Here is a 23,793-nt window from a genome sequence, read left to right on the forward strand (position 1 = left end):
GCAGCTGATTTTAAACCATCTGGGGGTGTTGCTAGGTCCCTGCTAGTGACTGGGATGGGGGTAGTCTAGAATCACAATCAACAAGGATAGACTGAACATCTTCGCCCTCAGAAGAGGACATCTAATCCTTCCTTCTAGAACAGGGGTGGGGAACCTGTGGCCTCGAGGCCATGTGTGACCCTCTAGGTCCTCAAGGGCAGCCCTTTGACTGAATCCAGGCTTCACAGAACAAATCTTCTTATAAAAGGATTTGTTCTGTAAAACTTGGACTCAGTCAAAAGGCTGCACCTGAGGACCTAGGAGGCTGCACACGTGTCCTCAATGCTGCAGGTTTCTCACTCCTGCTCTAGAACATCTGAGACATGGTCATTCAGCCTGCTTGAACACATCCTCCTTCCCGAGGCAGCCCATTTTATTTTTGGACAGCTCTCTTCTTAGAACAGGGCCAGTAACAGATGCTTAGGGTGCTCTGGCCCCCTCACAAATACTCTCGTACAGCACAAAGTACGTCCCACCCAGTCACTGGTGTTTGCGCTCTTTAGCCCCCACTAGACTCTTAGGGCAGGGGCAGCATCTCCTGTCACATGCCTGGCTCCCTAGCTCAGATTGCTTCCTCTCCCCTGACCGCAGCATCCCTGGTATGTATCATTCAGCACACTAGCACGTCCCTGAGTCTTCTCAGGCGGCTCACTGGACCCCGAGGTCTGGAAGGCCTCTTCTCTAAAATAAGGATCACAGCCTCTTCCTCATGGGCTGCTCTGAGGATCATGAGAGAACAGATTCTAGCCTTTTTCTTCCTCTCCAAACTAACCCCCAAGCTTCTTTAGCTGACTCAACTCCACTGGCCCAGGGTCCAGGCCCTCGCCAGCCAGGCTGTCCTCCTCAAAGACGTTCATCAGCTTGTCAGCGTCCCTCCTCACCTGTGGCGCCCGGAGGGGCCTGACCGCAGGATGGGGCAAGTCCCTCCACCAGGTGAAGTAGCCAGCGGCTGCAGGGCCATGAACTCACAGGCCCAGGAAGAGCCTCAGAGGAATCAGGCCCAAATGTAGCCCCAGGATGTTCCACGATGCTGCTGCCAACAGCACTCACCAGTCAGCCTTCGCTTGAAGACCTCCGGGAACAGGAAACTTCCTAAAGCGCAGCCCGCCCTGCTTCAGATCACTCTAATCATCAGGAAGCCCTTCCTCACACTGAGGGGAAATTAGCCAGGCCCCAGCCGTTATGAAGCAGACTGCCTAGTAAGACAGAGAAGTCCCGAGTTCAGATCCAGCCTCAGATACCTACTAGCTGTGATCCAGGGCAAGTCACTTAACCTCTCTGCCTCAGTTTTCTGAACTGTGAAATGGGGACAACAGCCCCTACTTCCAAGGGTTGTCATAGCTCATCTCTCGGCACATCTTAGAGCTCTAAATAAATGCTACTATTGAAAAACACGGACATAAATAACCAGACAGAATGTGCTCTGTGCCATCAGACATAGTTTAAAAAGGATCCCAGGGTCCGGTCCCCATACCTTCTTCCCACCATTCCTCGTCCTGACCTCTCAGGCCTAACTCCTCACACTCCCTGAGTCTCCACCTCCTCGTGCTCCTCACATGAGGGTGCCTGTCCCCTCACTACCCTGGCCACCCTCCACACTTGGCAGGGATGCATCTCCAACCTTTCAAAGCCCCTTCCTGCTCTGGCAGCTTCACTGAACTCCTGAGTACTGAGGAAAGGTTCTGATTCTAACAGTCGGCGCCAATCCCTCCCCAGCTCAGACGTCATGCACGGAGATAAGAAGGTTGGAGAGCCAGAAGCAGTTTTATTGCTCGCCCAGGGAGTCACGCCCTGTTGTTCATATGCTAACACCTATGGGGCTCCAAGCTGGGGACCACCACCCTGAGATTCAGGACTGGGCGCCCATTTTTATATCTATGTATATGTTCAGAATGTACTGATTCACCCCTTCCAAGCACGCATCACCTGGAGAGTGTTTCTAAAGGGCAGGTGAGAAGAATGAGCACACTCTGGTTTCCTCTTGGGGGGGGGTATCATAACTACCTGGGAGGATGCTGCCTGCTGTCTCCACCAAGTGCCAGCCCTGGAGGTCACAAGAGGGGCACCCGGGCCAGTCCGGCACAGTCCCAACTAAACCACGTGGATACTTCTGGACGACATGGGCAGCCCCCTTGGGAGATGTCTGTGCGTGGTCTGCTCGAGTTTGCCACATGTGGGAAAGCCACACACGTGGCCACGGTGGGCAGGCCAGCGTCCTCTCTGCCTCACCTCACATAAATGACAACGCCATCACTTTGGGGCTGTAAAGTCAACACCACTGGCATGCAACCACAGTTTCACATTTTGATACTGCAATATGTTAACGATGTTAAGCCAACTGTCCTGTCGAGCGTCGCTGACTGGCTTCTACTCACTTCCCAAGAACAGCCTAAGCCCTCCAGAAGAGAATTCTCGTAAGACCTCATTCTGTGAGATCTGAAGACCCAGCACCAGGGCACCAACTCTGGGATCTCCCTCCCCACGAGAAACATCCTGGGGAGCACACAAAAGGAGTCCAGTGTGTATGTGCGTGTGTGTGTGTGTGTGTGTGTGTGTACACGTGAATGTGTGAGTGAGTTCGTGTGTGTATACGATGGGTCCTTGGGCCCTTTCCAGGACTGACCACCATCGGTACAATGGCCTCAGTTCTAGGCTTTGTCCGGTCCTCGTGAGGGTCTCAGCGCAGCTGCCAGCCCACTCTGCTCCAGTTCTGCGATGACAGACATGTATTTGAACTCGCTGGGTCGGAGGTTAAAGGTCTCTACCAGGCCATAGGTCTCCTGGCGGTCAGTGGCATAGAAGAGCTGCACCTGGTTGGCGATGCACTGAGCCTCAGGAATTTTCTGAAAGGGAAGGGCACATGGTCAAGGCCTCCCCTTCTGGCCACAGCACCCCCGCCTTGGAACGGCCTTCAGTGTTGGGACCTGCTCTTAGCAGCCCCTTCTAGACTACCGCCCCAGCCTTTGGGGATGGGCTTCCCCTGTCCTGGAAGAGACCCAAGATGGATGTAACAGTCAGGGACTCAAAGAGGAGCTTGTCATCTTTTAAGAGATGCACGAAACAGAGACATGTATGGGGGTGGTTTGATAGGAATCCTAACCCAATTCCACCCAGTGTCAATGCGCACAACAGAGACAATGAGCATGGTGAGCAGGAAGGAGAAAGAAGCATTCCTGGCAGGCGTCCTAAAAGAGGTGTCACTGCACATGGGACCTGAACGCAGGGCTAGCCTGAAGCAAACACCAGGTGGGGGCTGCGCGTGTGGTCTGACTTCTGGGGGGCCAGAGAAGCTCTCCTCCTCCCCGCCCTACACCAGCACCAGTCCATGAGGCCTAAAGCTGCTTAACACTTAACCTCAATTGCCTAAAAACAAAACAAAAAAACAAAATAAAACAAAAAAGAAACTTTCAGGGGCAGCCAGGTGGCGCAGTGGCTACAGCACTGGCCCTGGAGTCAGGAGGACCTGAGTTCATATCCAGCCTCAGACACATAACCCTCACTAGCTGTGTGACTCTGGGCAAGTCACTTAAGCCCAATTGCCTCACCAACAAAAAAAAAAAAACAAACAAACAAAAACAAATAAAAAAAAAACCCATTACAGGCACCCATATTTGTAAAAAGGGCAAGGAGGGGCAGCTAGGTGGTACAGTGGACAAAGCACTGACCCTGGAGTCAGGAGGATGTGAGTTCAAATCTGGCCTCAGACACTTACATGCTGTGTGACCCTGGGCAAGTCACTTAACCGTGATTGCCTCTAAAAAAAAAAAATGAAATTTTTTTAAAAAGTGCATGAATAATAAAATATCACAATCCCCATATAAACTCTCACTCAGTCTCTGTGAGGGGGAGAATGGTACATGTCAGAAACCTGCCAAGGAGAGACAGAGTGAGGAAAATCCATGTGCTCTGAGTAATTCACACATAGCACTATAAACCTCTTTCTGACTCAAGCCCTGTTCACGGGGGCAAGCTAAGCCAAGTCAAAACACACACGCTGGGCTTGACTAACACCTCACTAACACCTCCACACAATCAGACCCACTGGGTGACTCCTGAAATGAGTCCTCAACAGCAGCTCTAACAGCCATCACTTCCACCTTCACACTCAGGTGACTGGCTTCTGAATTCTACCCTTGCACCTCTCTTATTCCTCTTATCTTTTGGGGTCTCTGCAACCAACCTCATCTCAGCTTACAGTCTGGAATAGAAATTCCACCTTCTGCCTAGAACCAGAAAAAGAGCATTTATCCCTTAATCATAAGCCAGATCTACCTGCCACATACTACAGCTTGTCCCATTCAGGATCAGCCACAGATGCCTCAGAACTGAGCACATCTAACTCTGTGGGAAAGGCCAATGCCTTGGAGGGAGTGCACTCCACAGCTAGTCATCAGCATCCCCTAGACTTGGAGCTGGAAGAGGGCATTTGTTTTACAAATGGAAACTGAGGCCTCAGGAGAGGAAGGAGCCTGTCCGGCATCACACAGGGGGTCAGCAGCACAGCTGGCACCCACATCCAAGGCTCTGACTCCAAATCCAGGGCTCTTTCTCAGAGCAGAATAAATAGCTGGTTGACATTACGGAGGATTTTCAGGTTGTTTAAGGAATGTCAGACTCCAAGAATTATCATGCCATGGTAAGGCTGAGCCAATCCTAAAACCAAGATACCATGTCCCTTTGGTCGCCTGCCTGGCCTGCTATCTATGTACCAATGCCCAAGGATCTGATATTTGTCAGAAGTACTCATGAAACACTACCTGAGCCAATTTGCCTCAGTTTCCCCCACTGCCTCATTCTACTGGACTCAATATCACATACCATGGTAGTTAAGATCATATAAATTATGGAAATCTATGACCAGAGGCTGTGGAGCCCAATCTCGCTCTATTTATTAGCTCCAGAAATTCAGCTTACTAAGAAACACAAAGAAATACTGGCACATGGATTAATGTAACTTCTACAGATGGAGATGACCTTGGAGTTGATGCAGATGGTCCTAAAGCAGAGGCCCACCCTGGGCTGGTCATTTAATAGGGGCCTCAGTTTTGTCTGTAAAATGGAGGTCATAGCACCTACTCACAGGAGGCAGCACGATGTGGGAAAAGGGGCTGGGCTGGGGTCAGAGGGCCTTAGTTCAGACTCCAGCCCTGCCCTCGTTAGCTATGAGACCTTGGGCAAGTTACCAAATATCTTGGCCCTGCCTCTGCCCCTGAGTTTCCTCATCTCTAAAGTGAGTGGACTGGATCAGATGCCCTCCTGCTCCCTCCCCGCCCTAAGCGGATGATCCTCAGTGGCTGGTTGTGAAGAGCAAATGAGACGATTGTAGAAGCACCTTCACAGACGACATAAATACCCCCATCATCATCTGCTCCGAGGGCACACTAGTCTCCTCATGTGTGGGCTCTGGGCTCCTACAGTTGTAACTGAACATTTACACAGAGCGCCTGCCTTGCACACATCTGTCAAATGAGTGGTGTGTCCCAGGGCGGGTGTCATCACCCGCGCCCCTGAAGCCTCGGCCTCTGTCCGCAGCCCACCCACACGCAGGCCCTCCCCACCGTGACTAGGTCTTCAAGGAGGGCATTTTGTTCAGCTTTACGGGATCGTCCCAGCACCACGCAGGAACCTTGGCGAGCCCCTTGTCTCAGGCCACCTTGGGAGGCCCACCAGGCCCGGGGCTGCCTGACCAAGGTTCCATGGGCTTCCGATTCCTTGAGCAGCACAGGACTGCTGCGTTGGGGAGCGCAGCCTAACCACACTGCACTTGGTTGTCCAGTAACTGGGAGCAGGGACAATCTCCTCGTTCCCTCTTCTTCAGCTCCAGGACTGGGACCCCATCCCCTTTGTGGGGGGGTCATTTAAACCCACAGTCATTCTAGAACCACAGTGGAAAGGCGAGTACTGTTGCTGCTTTCTTGGAGGGCTATCATTCCAGGATCTCATGCTTTCAGCGCTCCCCAAGTGGTCTGACCAAGGGCAACCTGTGCCCTCTGCCCTCAGCTGTGAGCTCCGCCACTTCCTGATCTGGTTTTGGGTCTGAGCAAGCGCTGACTGCAGGCTCTCCTCTGGTCTGGATATTCCCCTGCAGGCTGGGCAGGAAGCTGGCACTAAGGCCCTGCTCTGCCCGAGGCCCGAGCCTCCTCCTCACTGCTGCCGCCGCCACCTCTGACCATCCTCCTCCCTCCACGTGCTGCCTTGTGCGTCTGCTTCTCACTACCCTCGGCCTGCATTGGAGCTGCGCCCCAGAGCTGGGCAGTGGCCGGTGAAGCTGGCATCCGTATAGGTCTGGGACCCTGTCTCGTGCTGGGCACCCGAGCGTTCTGCTCACTTGGGCTGGGAAAGAACTCCCTGAGATTTTTTCCTACTCTCCCCACCAACACTTGGTTGGCCGTGTTTTCTGGCTGTCTGGAGAGCTCTGGGGGTGCGCTCGCTGCACTGGTGCTGCTGCTCTGCTCCGCCGCCCGGCTGCCTTCAGGTCCCCCCCTTCTACATCCCCCTTACAGCCATCGCCTCCAGCTTAGCGTGTCTATGGCTCGTTTGTGCCCAGCTGTTCCTACGCTGTCTCCCCTCAGGGAGGGCAGGGACCGGCTCCTCTCTCACTTTGTACCCCGGTGCTTGCCCCAGGGCCTGATGGCAGTGATGCTACCCGACTGATGGGCCGAGCTGCATCTTACCAGAAAAGTGGAGTCCATTTCTGCTGTCATGAGCACGATGCCCTTCTCCTCCTTGAGCTCGGGGAAGTGGTAGAGAACAAGCTGGCTCGATGCTGCCTCCCCTCGAGTCTGCAAAGGAGAAAGGTACAACTCAGGGTCACCCTGATGTGGCCTGGGGGCATGGGACACCCCGAAATGCTAGCCCGTGCTCCCTGACCCGTGGGAGCCAACAGGACAGAGGCCTGGGCCTCAGCAGAGATGGGCCCAATGGCTGGCTGTGTTGGCTTCTTCACAGGTCACTTAGAAGAAATAGTTTTCCAAAGAAAAGCCACAAGTGCCATTCACGTAAGGGGGAAGGGAGTTCTGGGGAGTAGAGGGGTGACCCTGGGGGTGGGGAGGACGCTATGGGGGCACTGTCCTCGACACCGTGAGTGCATCCATTTAATGGGCCTGTAAGTGCCTGCCAGGGGCCAAGCATTGTGGGCTATAGTGCCAAAACCCCCCAAAGAGCCTCTGCCTTCAAGAAGGTTCTATATTCTATTGAGGAGAAAAAGGGAACAGATTTAAAGTGACTACTCGAGGCTGGCTGTGGCCTGTGGGAAGTCTCCGGGAGAGGGGAAGGTTGGGGGCAGACGACAGACCAGTCTGGCTGTGGTCTGGCTGAGGGCGGTGGCCCCAGCTGGTAGACTTGCTGGAGCTGAAGGGGCTGGAGGCTGGGGGAAGACGGGACGGCCACCCAGAGGAGGGGGAGGCGGGCAGCCAAGGCCCAAGAGTGGACTGAAGAGGGTGACCTGAAGCTGCGCATGAGAAGGAGCTTTCTCAGCACTGTTTTCAAAACTGTGGCTATCCAGCTCAACCTTCAGGGAAAACCCTTTCAATTGTTAATGAGAACACAGCTAGCCTGGGCAGGCATGGCCACCCTCCCCTGGGCTCTCTCGGTCCGCTGCTCGCCCTCAGGTGCTTGGACTATGGAGTTCCATTTAACTCAGTAATTCAATAATCACGACATCAATAATGTATGGCAATATTATTATATGTAATATATATTATATATAATAACATATTATATGATGATACACTGATACTAATGATGATGGTGCATATTTTGCAAGGCTACTAAGGTTATGAGCCAAAAACCCAGAGAGGAAGGTAAAGCAAGGGCTTTTCCTCCAATTTTACAGAAAAGGAAGCTGAGACTCAAAACAGTTGAGGTACTTGCTTAGGGTGGGCACGTGAATCTGAACCCAGGCCTTTCCTGGCTGTGTCCCCTTCCTGGCTCGGTGACTGTGGGCCGCCAAGCCTCAGTACTAACTACCTCCTGAGGCTGCTCTAAGGAAAGCTTTGGAGTGATTTCACCCTTCTCTCCCAAAGCCTTCGAGGCAGCTTGTGCCTGGCAAAGGAAGCAGCTGGGAAATGGGTGGGCTGGACTGAAGAGTGATAATTAGAAGGCTAAGACCCTGCTCTTAAGAAGCCACATGCAGCGAGGGAAAGAAGAAAAATGCAGAAAGGACTGTAATATTCAGGAGATCGGGGCCAGGGGCTTCAGAGGGGGAGATGCCCTGCAGCTGGCAGTATCAGGACACCCGCCTTCAAGCTCACCCCAGCAGCCTGCACTAGTGGCCAGTCCAATCTAAGATCTGAAAGCCGTGCTAACCCCTGCAAGGCCCCCAGTGGGTTAGATACAGTGCACTGGCTCTGGGACAACAACGACAAAGACAGGTGTGACCATCTCTGCACTCCTGCTGTCTGACAGGAGCTGTGGGATGGCTCAGAGTGGTCCCCAGGCTGGGGTGGGGGACCGGGAAACATCTGTGGTTATAAACCACAAAACATAAGCAGATAACCAATAACCAAGGTCACTGATGCCCAGAGCCTCAGGAGAAGTGCTGTCCAAAGCACTGTGAGCATCCAGAAGACACCCCGGGGGCTCCAGGGTCAGGGAAGGCCCCCGAAGGCGGTGGACATTTGACATGATGACTCCCTCTCCAGCATCACAGCAAGGGCCCTGGGGCTGCTTCTAACCCCTGAACCTTACCTCCTATTTCTGGGAAGAGCCCTACTTTTGGGGGGCAAAGACCCACTGACCCCTGACTCCAACCAAGAACAAAGCCCACCCCACGCGGCTGGGAGCCCCGCAGCGCGCTCACCCACCTGGATGTTTATAAGGGCAGTGAAGTGGAGCTCGGACCCTGACCACTGACCCACGAAGAACTCGTAACCTTCCCTCCTGGGGAGCGCACACAGGAACTGCAGGAACAGAGGGGGTGAGACAACCAGCCAAGACCTCCCAAGTGCTGCTAGGGCCTCAGGGGCCAGGAGGGCACAAACATTCCCCCAAAATACCAGTGAGAACTAACACGTAAACACTGGCTTCCGGGATGGCGACCAGACCCCTGGGTTTTCAAGAGCTATAGGAATGCTATTTATTATTGTTATTAGGAACACGCAGAAAGGAAACCCTGGTCACCAAAGCAGGTCAGCACCTCCTCTTGGCCTGCAGCCCTGAGCCAGGCTGTGCAGCTCCTTCTGGACCCTCCTCCTCCAGGTCACGCCCTCCCTCTAACCGTAGGTGGGGGTCCCTCAGGGCTCAGCGCTGGGCCCCCTTCTCTTCTCCCTCCACATTTCGTCACTTGGTGACCCATTGGCTCCCAAGGATTTCCTGACCATCTCTATGCTGGTGATTCTCAGGCCTACCTCTCCTGCCCAACCTCTCTGCTGACCCCCAATCTCACACCTTCGGCTGCCTGTCAGACATCCCACTGGATGACCCAGCAGACACCTGAAATGTGACACGTCCCAAACAGAAACCATGATTTCTCTCCGTCCCTAGACCCTAACCTAGGTGGCATTCTCCACTCCGCACCCTCTCACTGCCCCATATGCAAGCTGCTGCTAAGCCTGGCAATTTTACTTCCACGACCAATCTCCCAAATACCCTCCTCTCCTCTGACCCTGCCCACCCTGGTGCAGACCCTCAGCTCTTCACCCCTTCTGTTGGTGGGCCTGCCTGTGCCAGTTCTCCTCTGCTCTAGACCACCTTCCACTCAGTTGTGAAAATGACCTTCCTAAAGCAGAGGTCTGACCACGGCCTCCCTCTGCCCGGTACACTGCTGTGGCTCCCTATCACCACCAGCATCAACTACAAAGCTCTCTGGCATTCAAGGCAAAGCATGACCACCCCCTCACTCCCGCCTCTCCAGTCGTTTCACGCCCTCCCCCTCCAGAGGTATCAGCTTCTCTGTGGCTGCTCCGTCTCCCAACTCCCAGCCTTTGCACTGGCTGTGCCCAATAACTGGAATGCTCTCCCTTCTCACCTCTGCCCCCTGGCTTCCTTCTGCAGATAATCTCCACTCTAGCCTGTTTACAACTTGCTGGCACTGTTGTTTGTATGCTTTTGACTGTGAGCTCCTGGAGGGCAGGGCTGTCTTTTAACTTTCTTTTATCCCTAGCATTTAGCCCAGGGCGGGGCACATAGCAGGTGCTTCACGTTTACTGACTGACCACCTGAGGCAGAGCTTGCACCCAGGTCTCCTGGATTCAAAGCCGGCTCTCTGTTCTCTCCATTACACTGCCTCTCCAGTCACCAGCTTAGAGGCTGATGAAAAGCTCAGTGCCTTTAGGGAAAGGCTTTTCCACTTCTGTGGATTCACCCAAATGAGAGTTTTATGGCTTAGACCTCCAAGGGCAAGTGGTCGAGTTGGTCAGCTGGCCCTGGTTCCTAAGCAGTCCAGGCCCCGCCCCCCATCTCTGCGGCATCTCTGCCCACACGAGACAGGATGGAGAACCCCGTGGCTGGCTGGGCAGTTAAGGCCACAGCCCCCTCCCTCCCAGTGGGCAGGTGAACTTACAGATGGACACTTCTGGGCCCGGCTCCAGATCAAGTCAAACTTCTCTGCCTACAGGGTGGAAACGAGAAAAAAACTGACTCATGAGCAAAGGAAAAACCACACCTTTCTGCCCTGAAGTCACCACCTATGACTTACTTGCACGTACCCAAGAATGAGCTCCCAAGCACCAACACCAGACAGACAGAGTAGAGGAGAATCAAGACAAGCTAATGCACTCCTGTGATGCTCAGCCTTCTGGGGGCTCAGGCCTGCCCCAGCACTCTGGCCCTGCCAGCCCGACAAGGCCTCAGCATGTACTTGGGCAACAGGAGGCCGTATGTGGAGTGAAACCTCCCCCTCCCTCATTGCCCCCAAGGCCGAGCCGGCCCATAACCCTTCAAACGTTCTCCCTCCTGGGTCTTCTCCATCATGCCCCAGAGCAGGTCTGACCGGGCTTTCTTACGGCAGCCCACGATCACCTACGCTTTCCTGGGTGTCGTGGCACACTGTGGACTCCTTTAGTGGGCAGTCTCCTAAGACGCCAGATCACTTCCAGACAAAGCGCACTCAGCCACGCTCTCCCACCCCACGCTTGTTCCCATTGTAAGATCCTACATTTCTCACTCGTTCCTCTCGATGTTCTAGCCAGGCAGGAAGGTTCTGAATCCTAATTAGTCACCCTGTGTGCTGGCTACTCCTACCAGCTCTGAGTCACTGGCAAAATGGAGAAGCGGGCAAGCCCTATCTCAGACCTCTCTACCTCAGGACCCTACGATCCCAAGACTCCCCAGCTCCGTCAGCTCTAGGGGCCTGTCAGAAACAGCATCTTCAAATAGCAAACCAAGGAGCGATAAGAGAGCTGGGAAAGGCCTCGGCAGCCGTGGCCTACTACCAAGGACTCTACACACGAAGACGTCTCTGAGGGAAGGTAAGGGAAGGACAAAGGAGAGCCACGAATGCCAGGCAGAGGGAGGAGTGTGCTCGGCTCCACAGAAGCGTGAAAGCTCCCCCTGGCGAATGTGGGCTCTCCAGAGAGATGGGGTACAGACACGGGAGAGGCAGCCCCCCTCCAGAGCCCGGGGCTGGCTATCACACTGCTCATGCCTCCTCTTTCCTCCCAAGCAACTTACAGGGATAACTGCGTAGATGGTATCTTTTGCTGCGAAATACTGCTGCCAAATCTGGTGAGAGATGAGAAAGACCAGTGTGAGGTGCCAGGGGGCCCAAGGGTAATCCCTGCCAGACAGACGCCCCCAAGAACCCAAGTCAGACCTCCCAATGACGCTCACAGTTCAGAATCAGATGCCCTGGACCAGGGGAAAGACAACTTCCACAATTATAGTTTTATGATGACCACTGCTACTGGCTCTCAGTGAAGAAGGGGGACAAGCTGGTCTCCAACAGGATGCCCTTCTGGGTAGAACATCCCCAGCAGAGCCTCGCTCCAGGGGGCAGTGCTCTGAAGGCCACCACTGGCATTCAGATCTGGCAAGACCACCTCCTCTAGACCCTCACTCCAAGAACAGCATCCATGGCATGCTGGGTAAGATCACCAGGGCCCCCAGGTCAGAGTCTTGTCTCAAATGGGGCACCCAAGGATGCCCTGAAGGTCTGGAGGAGAACGGGATTGCACTGCGCATCCATGATGTGAACTGTGCAAAGCTAGGGTGGAAAGGAAACCATGATATAGGGGGACGAGTGCTGGACTTGGGTTTGAATCCCGCCACTGAAGCCAGCTGTGGGACCCTGGGCAAGTCACTGCTGGCCTTTCTGGGCCTGCTTTCTCCTCTGTGGAATGGGCACTATCCTAACTGAAGTGGCCGTGGCTCCTAGTCCACCACCTGACGGCCTCTGGATGAGGGGGTGGATCAGAAGAGGCGAAGGACGGCACTGCCCGGCAACGATGTTTCAGGTGCTAAAAATGCCAGACAAGTCCAGCCCACGTGAACTAGGCCAGATGCTCCCTTCATCTCTCCAGACCTTTATCCCCCCCCCCGGGAGGGATGGCTTCCCTTCTCTGTCCTCTGCTCTTTTCTTAAGCTTAAACCAGCTGATGCAACACACGAGCCCCTCCCCAGAAGGCTGCAGCTGGCGGTGAACAAGCTTGCCCTCGGCCTTCATGACGTCACAGGCCGCAATCGTCCCCCCAAGAACAGAGCTGACTGGGCACCTGTGACCACAGGCACATCTTCTCCGTCTCCGGGCCTTGGGCCCCTCTCTAGATCCAATGGGCTCACTGCCCTGCTGTCTCTGTCAGGCCAGACTGAATATGCACCCTGTTGCTGGCACCACCTTCATCACCACACTAATCAGTCCTGAAAGAGGCCACAGGGTGTCCCCCTCCACTGGTCCAAATGCAGCGCTCAGCTTATAGCCCTGCTCTAGTCTTCCCCTTTACCCCAGCTCCTGCTCATTGACTGGGGGGCCTTCAACACCCTCCCAGGGCTGCCTCTTCCAACATCCGGACTCCCGGCTGCAAACCCTCCCCCTTCCAAACCTTTCTGTCTTAAAGGCACCATTCTCCTTGAGGTCACCCCAAAATCATCCTCGGCTGTTCACGCTCTCCCTGCCCACAGAATCCTGCCATCCCCGCCTCTCCCAGTCAATGTCCTCACTTGGGCCTCACCACCTCTTACCTGCCTATGCCAATGGCCTCAATGTTCTCCCCTCTCTTATTATTGTTAAATATTTCCCAAATAGGTGACCCACAACACTCCTGAGTGAGGTTCAAACTAGATTAAAATGTAATTGGGAAATATTTAACAAAAATAAAAACTACAATAAAACATAGACAATGTTAACAGTACATGTTAGTGGCCCCTGACTCTATTTGACTTTGATGCTACTGGTGTAAAGCATGGTTGGTCCAGTTTCACCGTGTGAATGGGGCAGCAGCGGCAGATGAGGCTGAGGCCAGATCTGGAGGGCTCAGAATGCCAGGACAATGAGTTCGGATGTTATCATTACTATTACTAATAGCTAGCTAGCATTTATACAGCATTCTAAAGTTTACAAAATGCTTTACTGGGGCAGCTAGGTGGCGCAGTGCATAGAGCACCAGCCTTGGAGTCAGGAGGACCTGAGTTCAAATCTGGCCTCAGACACTTGACACTTAACTAGCTGTGTGAAGCCTGGGCAAGTCACTTAACCCCAATTGCCTCACTGAAAAAAAAAATGCTTTACCATTTGATCCTCATAATAACCCTGGGAGGTAGGTACACGTATTATCCTCATTTTACAGATCAGAAGACTGAGACAGACGAGTTAAGCGACTCGCCCAGGTGACAAAGCTAGTCAGCATGTGAGGCTGACTCCAGGCCCAGGGCTCTATCCCCTCCCTGTACCACCCAGCTCTATGGTACCTAAAGTTCCTAAACTCATTCCAATTCCCCCATGAGATGAGCAGTACAAGTGGAAGTCCTTGAGGTTTTGAAGCAGGCGTGGGACAAGATGGAGTTGGGGTTTCTCGAAGGTTTACTAGGCCTACAGCTATGACATGGAGGGCTGGGAATGGGGAGACCAGCTGGGAGGCTGCCACAGTCCACGCAGAGGGGCTGGGAGGGAGAACAAAACACAAAGACAGGATGCAAGACTCGAGAGGACCTGGGGACCTGACCCAGAAGTGACTGGCCCATGGGAGCTGTTCCCCTCCTCTATTGGCCCTGCCTCGGTATTACCAAAAGCCCTTCCCTCCCGGGCCTCCTGAGTGGGGGCACAGAGCACTCACTCTCAGAGTGAGTGAACAGCACTGCTGTTCCCAGGCGATGGAAGGAGATGGAAATACACTACCTGCTGGATCTCTTCTCCACTTTTATCTTTCACCATCTCGAGGTTGAAAATTGAACTGAGAGTCTGAAATGGGAAATGAAGGCAGTCAAAAGAAATGTCCCGCTGCAGCTGCAGCCTCTGGGAGGTGAGGGAAGAGGAGGGGCAGCCTAGGGGCAGGCAAAGGCGCTCCAGGCTGGGGGATGGGAGTCTGACACCCAGCTGTTCATTTCCCACACTCATCCCTGCCTCACAAACATCCCCGTGGGGGAAAAGCTGCTTTGAATTCTGCTGATACCAAGGAAGCCCTGGTTCTTGCATTCAGACTGTGTTTCTCCACTCTTCAAAGGCCTCAGGCCTCTTGAGGATGGCCCAGAGTGACCAGGAAGGGCTGGGGAACAGTGCCTGCTCCTCCCAGTCCCACAAGTCAGGTCTGGTCCTGTCACTGAGTCTCCTCCAGTGCTTTGGGGCTCAATCCTAGACTGTCTTGGGGTGGGGCCGGGAGCGAGCCATTTAAGCCAATGAAGACGGACCCCAGCCTCCTCAAGCCTGAGAAGACCAATGCTCCCAGCAATACTCTCATTCATGGACACACAGACTGGCAGAGCTAGAAGGGACATATAGGCCAGGAGTTCTTTGCCTTTTGTGTGCATGTCATGGACCCCTCTAGGGAAGCCTATGGACCCCTTCTCAGACTAATGCTTAAAAAAGTCACAAGCACTGAATTTGGGTAGAAGTGAAAACAAAGGTATTCACAGACATCCTGAGATTTGTCCACAGACCCATGAACCCCAGGTTAATAACACGTCATTGTTTTACAGATGAGGATGTTAAAGCACAGAGGGAGAAAGCATTTTCCCACAGTCCCATGGCTATAGCCAGGTCTTTGGTCTGCTTCTGAGCTGGCAGAAACACTGGGAGCCTCGGCACAAACTCTCCCGGCTCCATGTGCAGCCACATGACCAACCAGTGACTCAACCCCTCTGTACCCCAGGTTCTACACCAATAAAGCAGAAATAACAACAGGAGGGCTGGGAGCTGGCTGGGATACAAAGAGATGAAGCATCACCATCGTCCTCACTGGAAGTCTCTGAGGCTGCACAGATTGAGCAGATCTGGCCCTCACCAGCCGTGTGTCCGGTAGCCAAACACTGAACCTGTCACAACTCTCAGAGTGACCTACTAAGGCAGGGACGTCAGCAATCTGGGCTGTGGAAGGAGATGCCCCCCCAAATCCCGGGTCCCTGACCCTACCTTGCCTTTAGTGAATCCTCTCTTCGAAGACTGTTTCCCCAGGGTGTCCGTCTGAAAGAAATAAGTTAATTGGTCTCTGCTTTGCAGGAGGGAAAGGGAACAGAGTCAGGTAAGCTACCTGTGGTCAGCTCTGAACTTTCAGGCAAGTGGACACGCCTAGCCTCTCTCCCCCTCCCCAAATCTGCCTTCTTCATTCTAATTAGAACACCCATTCCGACCTCTGAGACTTTCCCTGGTCATCCTTCTTGGTAAGCAGCTGCCTCTGGGAGGTGACAGCCTTGAGCAGAAAGAAAGGCAGGGACTGGGCCAGCTACCTGTCCTCAGGAACAATGACCAAGCAAGCCCGCTCTGCTCTGGCCCGCCCATGGCTGGGCTCCACTGGGAGACACCAGACAGGATGAATCAGAACTTCACGGTGCGCTTCTTAGAGGAAGGGGGAGGGGGTGGTGAGGGACTAAAAGGCAGACACTATGGGGGGGGTAGAGGGGTCTAGCTTGCTTGGGGAAAAGTGGGGGGCACGACAGAGCAGCCCAGATCTCTGCCAAGCGTGGAGTCCGAAAGGCAGGTCCAGCCCACAGGCTGAACAGGGCACCCGTGTCTGGCCTGGCTTGGGGAACCCCCCTTTCCACGTCATCTTCATATGTGCAGAAGCTCGGAGTTCACTCTATCCCAGGCCTAGAGCTGGAAGCAAGGGCTCAGGGAGGGAGGCAGCCTGGCTCACTGCAGAGCCACACCCCTGCTGGGAGATGCTCAAGGTCACATTAGGGACGGCCAGTCTGGCGGGCCAGGGGGCCTGCTGGCGAGGGCTTAACCGCTCAGCTGCATCCAGGCCCCCTGACATCAGTGACCCTCCCTCCCTGGAGGTCCCTTTCCCGGCAGGTGGCACTGACTGTTGTGCCCTGAGGCCGGCCAGAGCCCCTCGGGGGCACCCTCAGGGCCAGGCTGTCAGGCGGGGGCTGCACTGGCCGCAGCAAAGCTCTCTTGCCTGCTGCTCCACACACTTGATAAAGTCGGCTTGCTTGGAGTGTCCCACCGGCTGCTTCCGCAGCTCATCCCGCTTCTCCAGGCGGGACTCAAAGGCAGCGGGATCAGACCTGCAGGAAGGGGAGGAAGATGAGGGGTCAGGACAGGGGACTTCGCTATTTCACTCTTCCTGATGGGGAGACGAGGACCTCCAACAGGATCCCTCCCAGCCCGCAATGACCTGGTATTGACTTTGTATGAGAGGCAGCACAGCCCAGGGACAGCAAAGTGGCTCAGTGGAAAGAGCCCTGAGCCTGGACTAGAAAAGACCTGAGTTCAAATGCAGCCTCAGATACTTGCTAGCTGTGTGACCCTGGGCAAGTCATTTAACCACAGTCTGCCTCAGTTTCCTCAAATGTAAAATGGGGATAATCACAGCACCAACCCCACAGGGCTGTTTTGAAGATCAAGTGAGATATTTGTAAAGAGCCTGGCAAGAAGTACTTAATAAATCCCTCTTTCCTTCCTTCCCAGGGGGCACAGAGTTGGCTTCCAAGTCAAGAAGATCTGGGTTCAAGATTCCCTGACTACATGACCCCTGAGGACTATGACTTAAGCGTCTGTCTGCTAGGCTGCAAGAATCTTCTTGTTGGCTAAAAAAAGAAAAAATAAATAAAAAAGGGGCAGCTAGGTGGCGCAGTGGATAGAGCACCAGCCCTGAAGTCAGGAGGACCTGAGTTCAAATGTGACCTCAGACCAAACATTTGACACATTTACTAGCTGTGTGACCCTAGGCAAGTCACTTAACCCCAACTGCCTTAAAAAAAAAGAATCTTCTTGTTGGGTGGTTCTTTCCCCACAGGGGTCAAACGCTGGGCCAACCGTGAACAAAACACATAAAACCACACCTGCCCACAGGGACCCTTGAGGCCCAGGCCCTCCTTGTGGACAGCTCTGTTTGACTATGGACCCCCAGCATTCACACGTGCCCGACACAGAGGAGGCTCGTGAAAATGTGCTTGGTGACTGAAAAACAGAAATCCCATGTTTTATGTCCCAAGTCCTGAGGGGGTCTGGCCAGAGGGATGCTTGTAATTGTGGAATGTCAGGGTTGGACATGACGCCAGGGCGGAGCCTCCAGGAAAGAGAAACAAAGGAGAGGCTGGTCTCCAACCCCAGAGAGCCAGTCCACCAGCATTTATTAAGTACCAACTACATGCCAGTCCTTGTGAGGCTGTAAGGACACTGGTTTCTGGACTCACTCAGTCAGCACTTATTAAGCATTGACTATATACCTGGCACCGTGAAGATATAGACACACTGGTTTCTGACCTAAGCCATCCAGTCAGCACTTAGTAAGCACCGACTATATGCCTGGCACCCTGAGGCTATATAGACACTGGATTCTGACCCAAGGCTAAGGAGGAGGCTGAGGCCTGGGGGTCTTCAGAAGGAGAGATGTAGAGCTGGAAGGGGCTAAGGGGCCATCCAACCTCACTTTACAGATGAGTAAACTGAGGCCCAGGGAGCTGCGGGCACTTTTCCACCCCGACTCGAGGAGCACGAGGTGAAGGGGCTCCCTGTCCCGAGGGTGTCTGGGAAAGGCTGGAGCCCGAGCCCCAGTAACAACAGCTTCTGAAAACAATCCGGGGAAAATGGGGCTAGGGGCCATTGGTGCTGTTATTCCCATTCTGCAGATGAGGAGACGGAGTTGAGCCGCACTCTACCCACTGCGCAGGCGCAGAATCTAGTGCCAGTATCCCCGTCTGTGCGTTTCGAGACCGTGTCCCAATAGTCTATGGGAGGGGCTCCTCTGCTTCCTAGCCCCACCCCTGCCCCTCGGCACCTGCGCAGTCAGTAGGAGACTGCCTTTCCTTCCCTGCCCCGCCCCTCGGCACCTGCGCAGTGGCAGGATCTGGTCCCTACACCAGTTAGAGGGAGGAGCTCCTCTTCCTCCTTGCCCCGCCCCGCCCCTCCGCACCTGCGCAGTTGCTGGATCTTTTCCCGGTACTTGTCATAGTAGGGGTTAGTCTCAAGCTCGGCCTCGCCGCTCCCGGCGCCACGGCGCACGGAGAAGAGCCGCAGCTGCTCGGTCCCCACAAGCCCTAGGCCGAGGCCCGGGCCCAGAGCGCGACTGCGCACGGCGCACAGGCCCCGGTAGAGGCCAGCCACCTGCAGCACGGCTGGGCCCGCGCCCCCCGCCGCCATGGCTGCCATGGCCGCCGCCATAGTTTCTTCCTTCTCGCACTCCACCTCTGCACCCGCCCCCACTGTTGCTTCCGCCGCCGCCGTATCGCGCCCCTCCATCCCCCTCCCCCGGCGCCGCTGCTTCCGCCCCCGCCCCCGCGGCCAAGGTTCCGCTGCAGCAAAGTTCCTGGCCAACGGGCGGGGCCTCTTCTGCGCAGCCTCGAGAGGGGAGGGGCCTTCCCGGATGCTCCCAACCTAGAGAGGCGAGGCGGGGCGGGGGGGGGGGGGGGGCCCCCCGGGGACCCCCCCCCCGGGGGGGGGGGGGGGGGGGGGGGGGGGGGGGGTGGCACCTGTAGAATTCGAACTCAGGGCCGGCTCCCAGCTCCTGATGAGTCTTTGCTTGAATACCTCCTCCAATGGGGAGCTCACTTTGTATCGAGGCAACCCATTCCCTTTGGGATGTAGCCCAATCCTAAATCTGCGTCACAGTTGTCTGCCCTGTGTCCGCTGCCTGAGGACCAGAATCTCAGAGCTAGAAAGGACCATATAGATGGGGAGTGCAAGGACCTGGGTTTGAATCCTACCCAGACCTCTGGCCCTTCTGAGGGTGACCTTGGGCTCCACCTCTTCTGAGCCTCCATTTTCTTATTTATGAAACGTAGGGGTTGGACTGAATCAACAAGTATTTATTAAGCACCTACTATGTCAGGCACTGCCGGAAGCACTGGGGTTTCAAAGAAGGTCGAAAACAAGGTCCCTGCCCTCAAGGAGCTTGCAGTCTAATGGGGGAGACCCCGTGTAAATAACTGCATACAAGACAGAGGCAGAGTAGGGGAAAGGAAGGAAATACGCATTTATACAGCACCTGCTGTGTGCTAAGAGCTTTTCACAAGTGTTTGATTTTCAAAACAACCATTTGAGGGAGGGGCTATTATTACAATCCCCACTTTATAGTTGGGGAAACTGAGGCAGACAGAGGTTCTGTGTTAACCTCTTAACACTTAACTGCAGGAAAGAAGCAAGTCCCAGGGTGAAAACAGCTGGTAACTGTCAGAGGCCAAATGTGACCTCTGGTCTTGATTCCAGGCCCAGAGCACTATCTCAGGGGAAGTCACTAGCAGGTGGGAGGACCCTTCTGGCTCTAAATCTTTGGTCCTGTGCTTTAGTATAATGTCCCACCCAGAGCCTCTTCCAGACAAGACCCGGAGTGAGGGGTGGCCTCACCCTGGCCAAGATGAAGATCCTGATGCCCACTGGAGGGGCTCAGGACTGTGCGGTGTATTGCTGCTTAATCTGTATATTCCCCTTTTCTCTTGTGAATACGAACTAAACAAAACAAAAGCCTTCTGAGCCTGGAGTTTGTGGATGGAGGGGTGGGGAGGTCCAGGCAAGGGAAAGGGGGATCACAGGCTGGTTTGATGGAAGGATAAGGATGGTGAAAACACCAAGAGAATGGGAGAACACCTTCCGGCCCTTAGGTCCCCAGTTAGATGGTGGACTCCTTTCAGTTCTATATTTTACAAGTCCAGATTCACTCTGCATTTATCAAATAACTGACATCTTCAGTGCATTGTGCCTGGCTCTGCTGGGGAAGACGAGTAGAATATAACCCAGTCTGTGCCTTCAGGGAGCTCACCCGCTGCCTGCCTGGGGAGAGAAGGCACAGATGCGCCAAAAGTGAAACGCGGCGGGCCCTACTGGGCTCACAAAGACAAAAGTCTCAAAGAATTTACATTCACCAAGAAGGGAGAAATGACATGTATGCCAACTGTCAACAGGAAATCGCGACTTCATGACATATTTATATGTGAAAAACTGGGTTATTACAAGAGAAATGAACCTGAATGTGGAACCCTATGCAAACCCTGAACGTTCATTTATTCATTCATTACTTTACTTATTCAGTTATCCAGCAAATATTTACTTGGCCTGTGATGTGCAAAGCATTGCTCTGGGGAGGCCTTGGGGTGTGGGGGGCAGGGAGGAAGGGAAAGGCTAGAGAGATAATAAGTCACCTCTCTTTCCCCAGTGGAATTCATGACCATATTATGCCACAGGACCTCTCAAAGGGAGTCCCAGACCTCAAGGAGGGGCTACCCTTCCTTTTTTGTGCCCCTGCCCCTGCCCAGGGGTAGTGGTGGTGGTGTCTGCTGCCAGTCTCTTTGTCCCAGTGATAGCCCAGCCTCTAGAATGTTCAGGTTCTGGAACCTGGCAACCTTTAGGAACAATGATGCCTGGGGGTTCTGATCTTAGTTGGAGGAGGGCTGGGAAGGAGGGCCGTCCCTTGGAGAGCCTCCTGAGGCCCCCTCACCCAGCACCACCCAGCCTTCTGCTTATGGATCCCCAAGGGGAACGGCTGAGCATCCCTGGAGGTAGGTTGCTCTTCTCTCTTTCCCCATCTGAGAAAAGAGAGCGAGCAGCAGGGATAGCCTGACACGGGGACAGAGTAGAAGACTGTCTGAGTGGTGGGAGTGAGGGTGGGAAGACCCCTTGTCCCCGTGATCTCTCTTGCGCTGGTTCATGGCTGCTGGCGGTAGATGTCTCTACCTTGGCCCCTGGGGCTCCCTGCGGGGTCAAGTCAGTTGATGTCTCATCAAGTGGCCAGGGACCACAGCCATTTATAACTCATCCAGCCTCCCTCGTGGTCCCTAGGAGGGAGCTTACCAGGCAGGAGGAGGGAGGCATGCTGGTGGTCAGGTGGGTGGAATGCTCCCATCTCTGGTTTCCAGTTAATGCTAGCCCTATTATCTCCTCTCCCAAGTCTGGCTCCCACTATACTTTGGGGTCTTGGGGCTGTGCTCTGTGGTTACCGGTGGCTGCATGGTCTTTCTCCACTGGAGGAAGAAGGTTCGCAGGGAAGAGCAGGCCCAGGAGTGGGTGGAGGTGATGCAGGCAGCCACCTTCACCTACAGCCCCCTCCTCTACTGGATCAACAAGCGTCGGCAGTACGGCATGAATACCGGGGTCAAAGTGGACCTCCCAGCGGCCGAACCCAAGCCAGAGGCCCCCAAGCCCCTGACTAGCCACCAGGAGGGAAGGACGTCCCCGGCCTCTGCCCCGCCCCTGGCCTGTTGCCCAACCCCAGCACCACACAACCCTATCTTCCAGGAGGTGGCCTTCACCCCTTCACTGGGCAACACGCCGCCCATGGTGAACCACTCTGCCTCTTTCCCTTTCACCGCCTGTCCTGAGAGGAGTGTCCAGTTTCATTCACTGCCAGCTCTGGCCCATCGGGACTATCGCTTCAACCCTAAGGGCTTGGCCTATGAGCTGTAGCTTGCCTTGGTCTGATGGAAGTATGGGGAGGGGTGTGGGGCAGGGGACCAGGATGCCCCAGTGGCCAGTGGCTTGCTCTGGATTCATACCCATGCAATCATCTTTTTCTGAAAGTTCATGGCTTCTGTCTTCTCAATCGCCTTAATTGCCCATCCCCATCCAATTCACCTTCAGCAAACAAAAGTCTGATATGAAACTTTTTAATAAAATGCTAAAAAAAAAAAAGCCCAACCCATTGGTCTTGAGGATGGAGGGTGGGGTAGGGGCTGAGCAGCCAAAATGAGCTGAACCTGGGACCATGGCCTAGTATCTAGGCCCTAGATCATCATTTCACTAGAGCCACAGTCTGAGATATAGGAGGCAGCATCCCTCACCTCAGGGTGAGGGGCTGCCACAGCTCCTTCCTGCCAGGGTGACTAGGCAAGCCTCCTCCCCTTCTGGGCCTGGGCTGGTTTCACAGTCTCCAAGTTCTCTTCTGGCTCTCAATCACATGATCCTGGGGTATCGGGATACAATGGGCCTAAGCGTCTCCAACTCACCGTTAACTGATACCTACAGCCCCTCCTTCCCCCAGGAGCCAGGTACCCAGAATCATAACAGACCCCCTAAACAGGGGCCCAACTGCTCAGGTCTTCAGATTCCAAGTCAACGATCCTGCCATTCCTGGCTCTTCTCATGGGGAAGCACATCCTAATATAGGGTGAAGACGAAGGCTTGTTAGAGGATTCGGCTCAAATAACCATCTGACAAACCCTAGCACCTAAGTTTTGAAAAATCCTTCCTTATGGCTGACTGGGAAGGAAGGGACGGAGTGGGGGAGGGGGCAACTATTATTCCACCCACTTAGCAAAAGAAGAAACAGGTTCTTGGATGGGAGAAGGCAGGTGACTCGCTTTGGGGGGGAATTGCCAGGAAGCATTTCAGTTGTGACCTGCCACCATCCTCCCTGTGCTTTGCATAAATGCTTCAGACCTGCCCCAAACTCCTTGTCCTTGTGGAAGAGGAACACTGGATTCCGGAGTCAAAGGTTCAAATCCTAGCTCTGCTCTTGGTCATTTCTCGTCTGTGCTATCTGTCTGGGGGAGGGGAGAGAGATTCTTGCTCATGACTGGTCTGGGCTTGTGGGCCTTGGAGGTTTTTCCAGGCGTGAGAACCATGACCCCCTCACAAGTCTCTGTGAAATCCCCTCCATGCTCTCAGGCCTGGTTGTAGGTTGGCCTTAACTGTCCCTTACCTCACCCAAACTGCCCTAACTCCTCTGGTAATGTTGCAGGCCACTTCCCCATTTTTATTTTTTATTTATTTTTTTTTAAAGAAATGGGCTTCAAGCTTCACATGGTGGCTCTGTTCTACCAATCCCAGCCCCACTACCCCATCTTCCAGGAGAGGGCCTTTTCTTCTTCACTGTATAAGCTATCGGTCCACTCCACAAACTTTAATCACACACAGGGCAAAAAGAGGAAAGACATTTTATTTAGAGAAATTCAAACTTGTTACATGTTATCAAAGCGCAAGGCTCCTCTCGGGGATGGGGACCTAGACTATCCCAGGGGCAGGAGACATCCAGTCCCTCTCCGGGTGTGGGCCAAACAGCTCCAGGGACACAGCAGATTCACCTGTCTCCAAAGCAGAGAGTGACAAGGAGGATGACTGAGGGCAAGGTGGCCCATGCTCTAGGGGAGTAGGGGAGCACACCAAAGGGGGGAGAGAGGAAGAGAGGGAGAGGGAGAGGAGAGGGAGAGAGAGAGAGGGAGAGAGGAGAGAGAGAGAGAGAGGGAGAGAGGAGAGAGGGAGAGAGAGAGAGAGGGAGAGAGGGAGAGAGGGGGAGA

General features: G+C 54.2%; 2 protein-coding genes across 3 annotated transcripts; one reads left to right on the plus strand and one right to left on the minus strand.

The window, feature by feature from the left end:
• Positions 1-272: 272 nt before the first annotated feature.
• On the minus strand, positions 273-16,628 carry ATPAF1 (ATP synthase mitochondrial F1 complex assembly factor 1). Of its 2 annotated transcripts, none has more exons than XM_027838105.1 (8): positions 16,540-16,628; positions 15,539-15,589; positions 14,309-14,371; positions 11,650-11,700; positions 10,541-10,588; positions 8,844-8,939; positions 6,714-6,821; positions 273-2,882 (listed from the first exon to the last, which is right to left on the minus strand). In XM_027838105.1, the coding sequence occupies exons 3-8, from the start codon at positions 14,342-14,344 to the stop codon at positions 2,688-2,690; spliced, it is 534 nt and encodes a 177-aa protein (XP_027693906.1). In that variant the 5' UTR covers positions 14,345-14,371; positions 15,539-15,589; positions 16,540-16,628; the 3' UTR covers positions 273-2,687. The 2 variants fall into 2 exon arrangements, with proteins under 2 accessions (XP_027693906.1, XP_027693905.1); XM_027838104.1 differs by lacking the exon at positions 16,540-16,628 and adding an exon at positions 15,757-15,854.
• A 4,287-nt stretch (positions 16,629-20,915) lies between these two features.
• TEX38 (testis expressed 38) lies at positions 20,916-21,964 on the plus strand. The gene is made up of 2 exons (XM_027837963.1): positions 20,916-21,060; positions 21,450-21,964. Exons 1-2 carry the CDS (start codon positions 20,916-20,918, stop codon positions 21,962-21,964), a joined length of 660 nt encoding a protein of 219 aa, XP_027693764.1.
• The last annotated feature ends 1,829 nt before the right edge of the window (positions 21,965-23,793 follow it).

This window comes from Vombatus ursinus, unplaced genomic scaffold (genome assembly GCF_900497805.2).
Source record: "Vombatus ursinus unplaced genomic scaffold, bare-nosed wombat genome assembly UNPS02014825.1, whole genome shotgun sequence".
Classification (NCBI taxonomy): Eukaryota; Metazoa; Chordata; class Mammalia; order Diprotodontia; family Vombatidae; genus Vombatus; species Vombatus ursinus.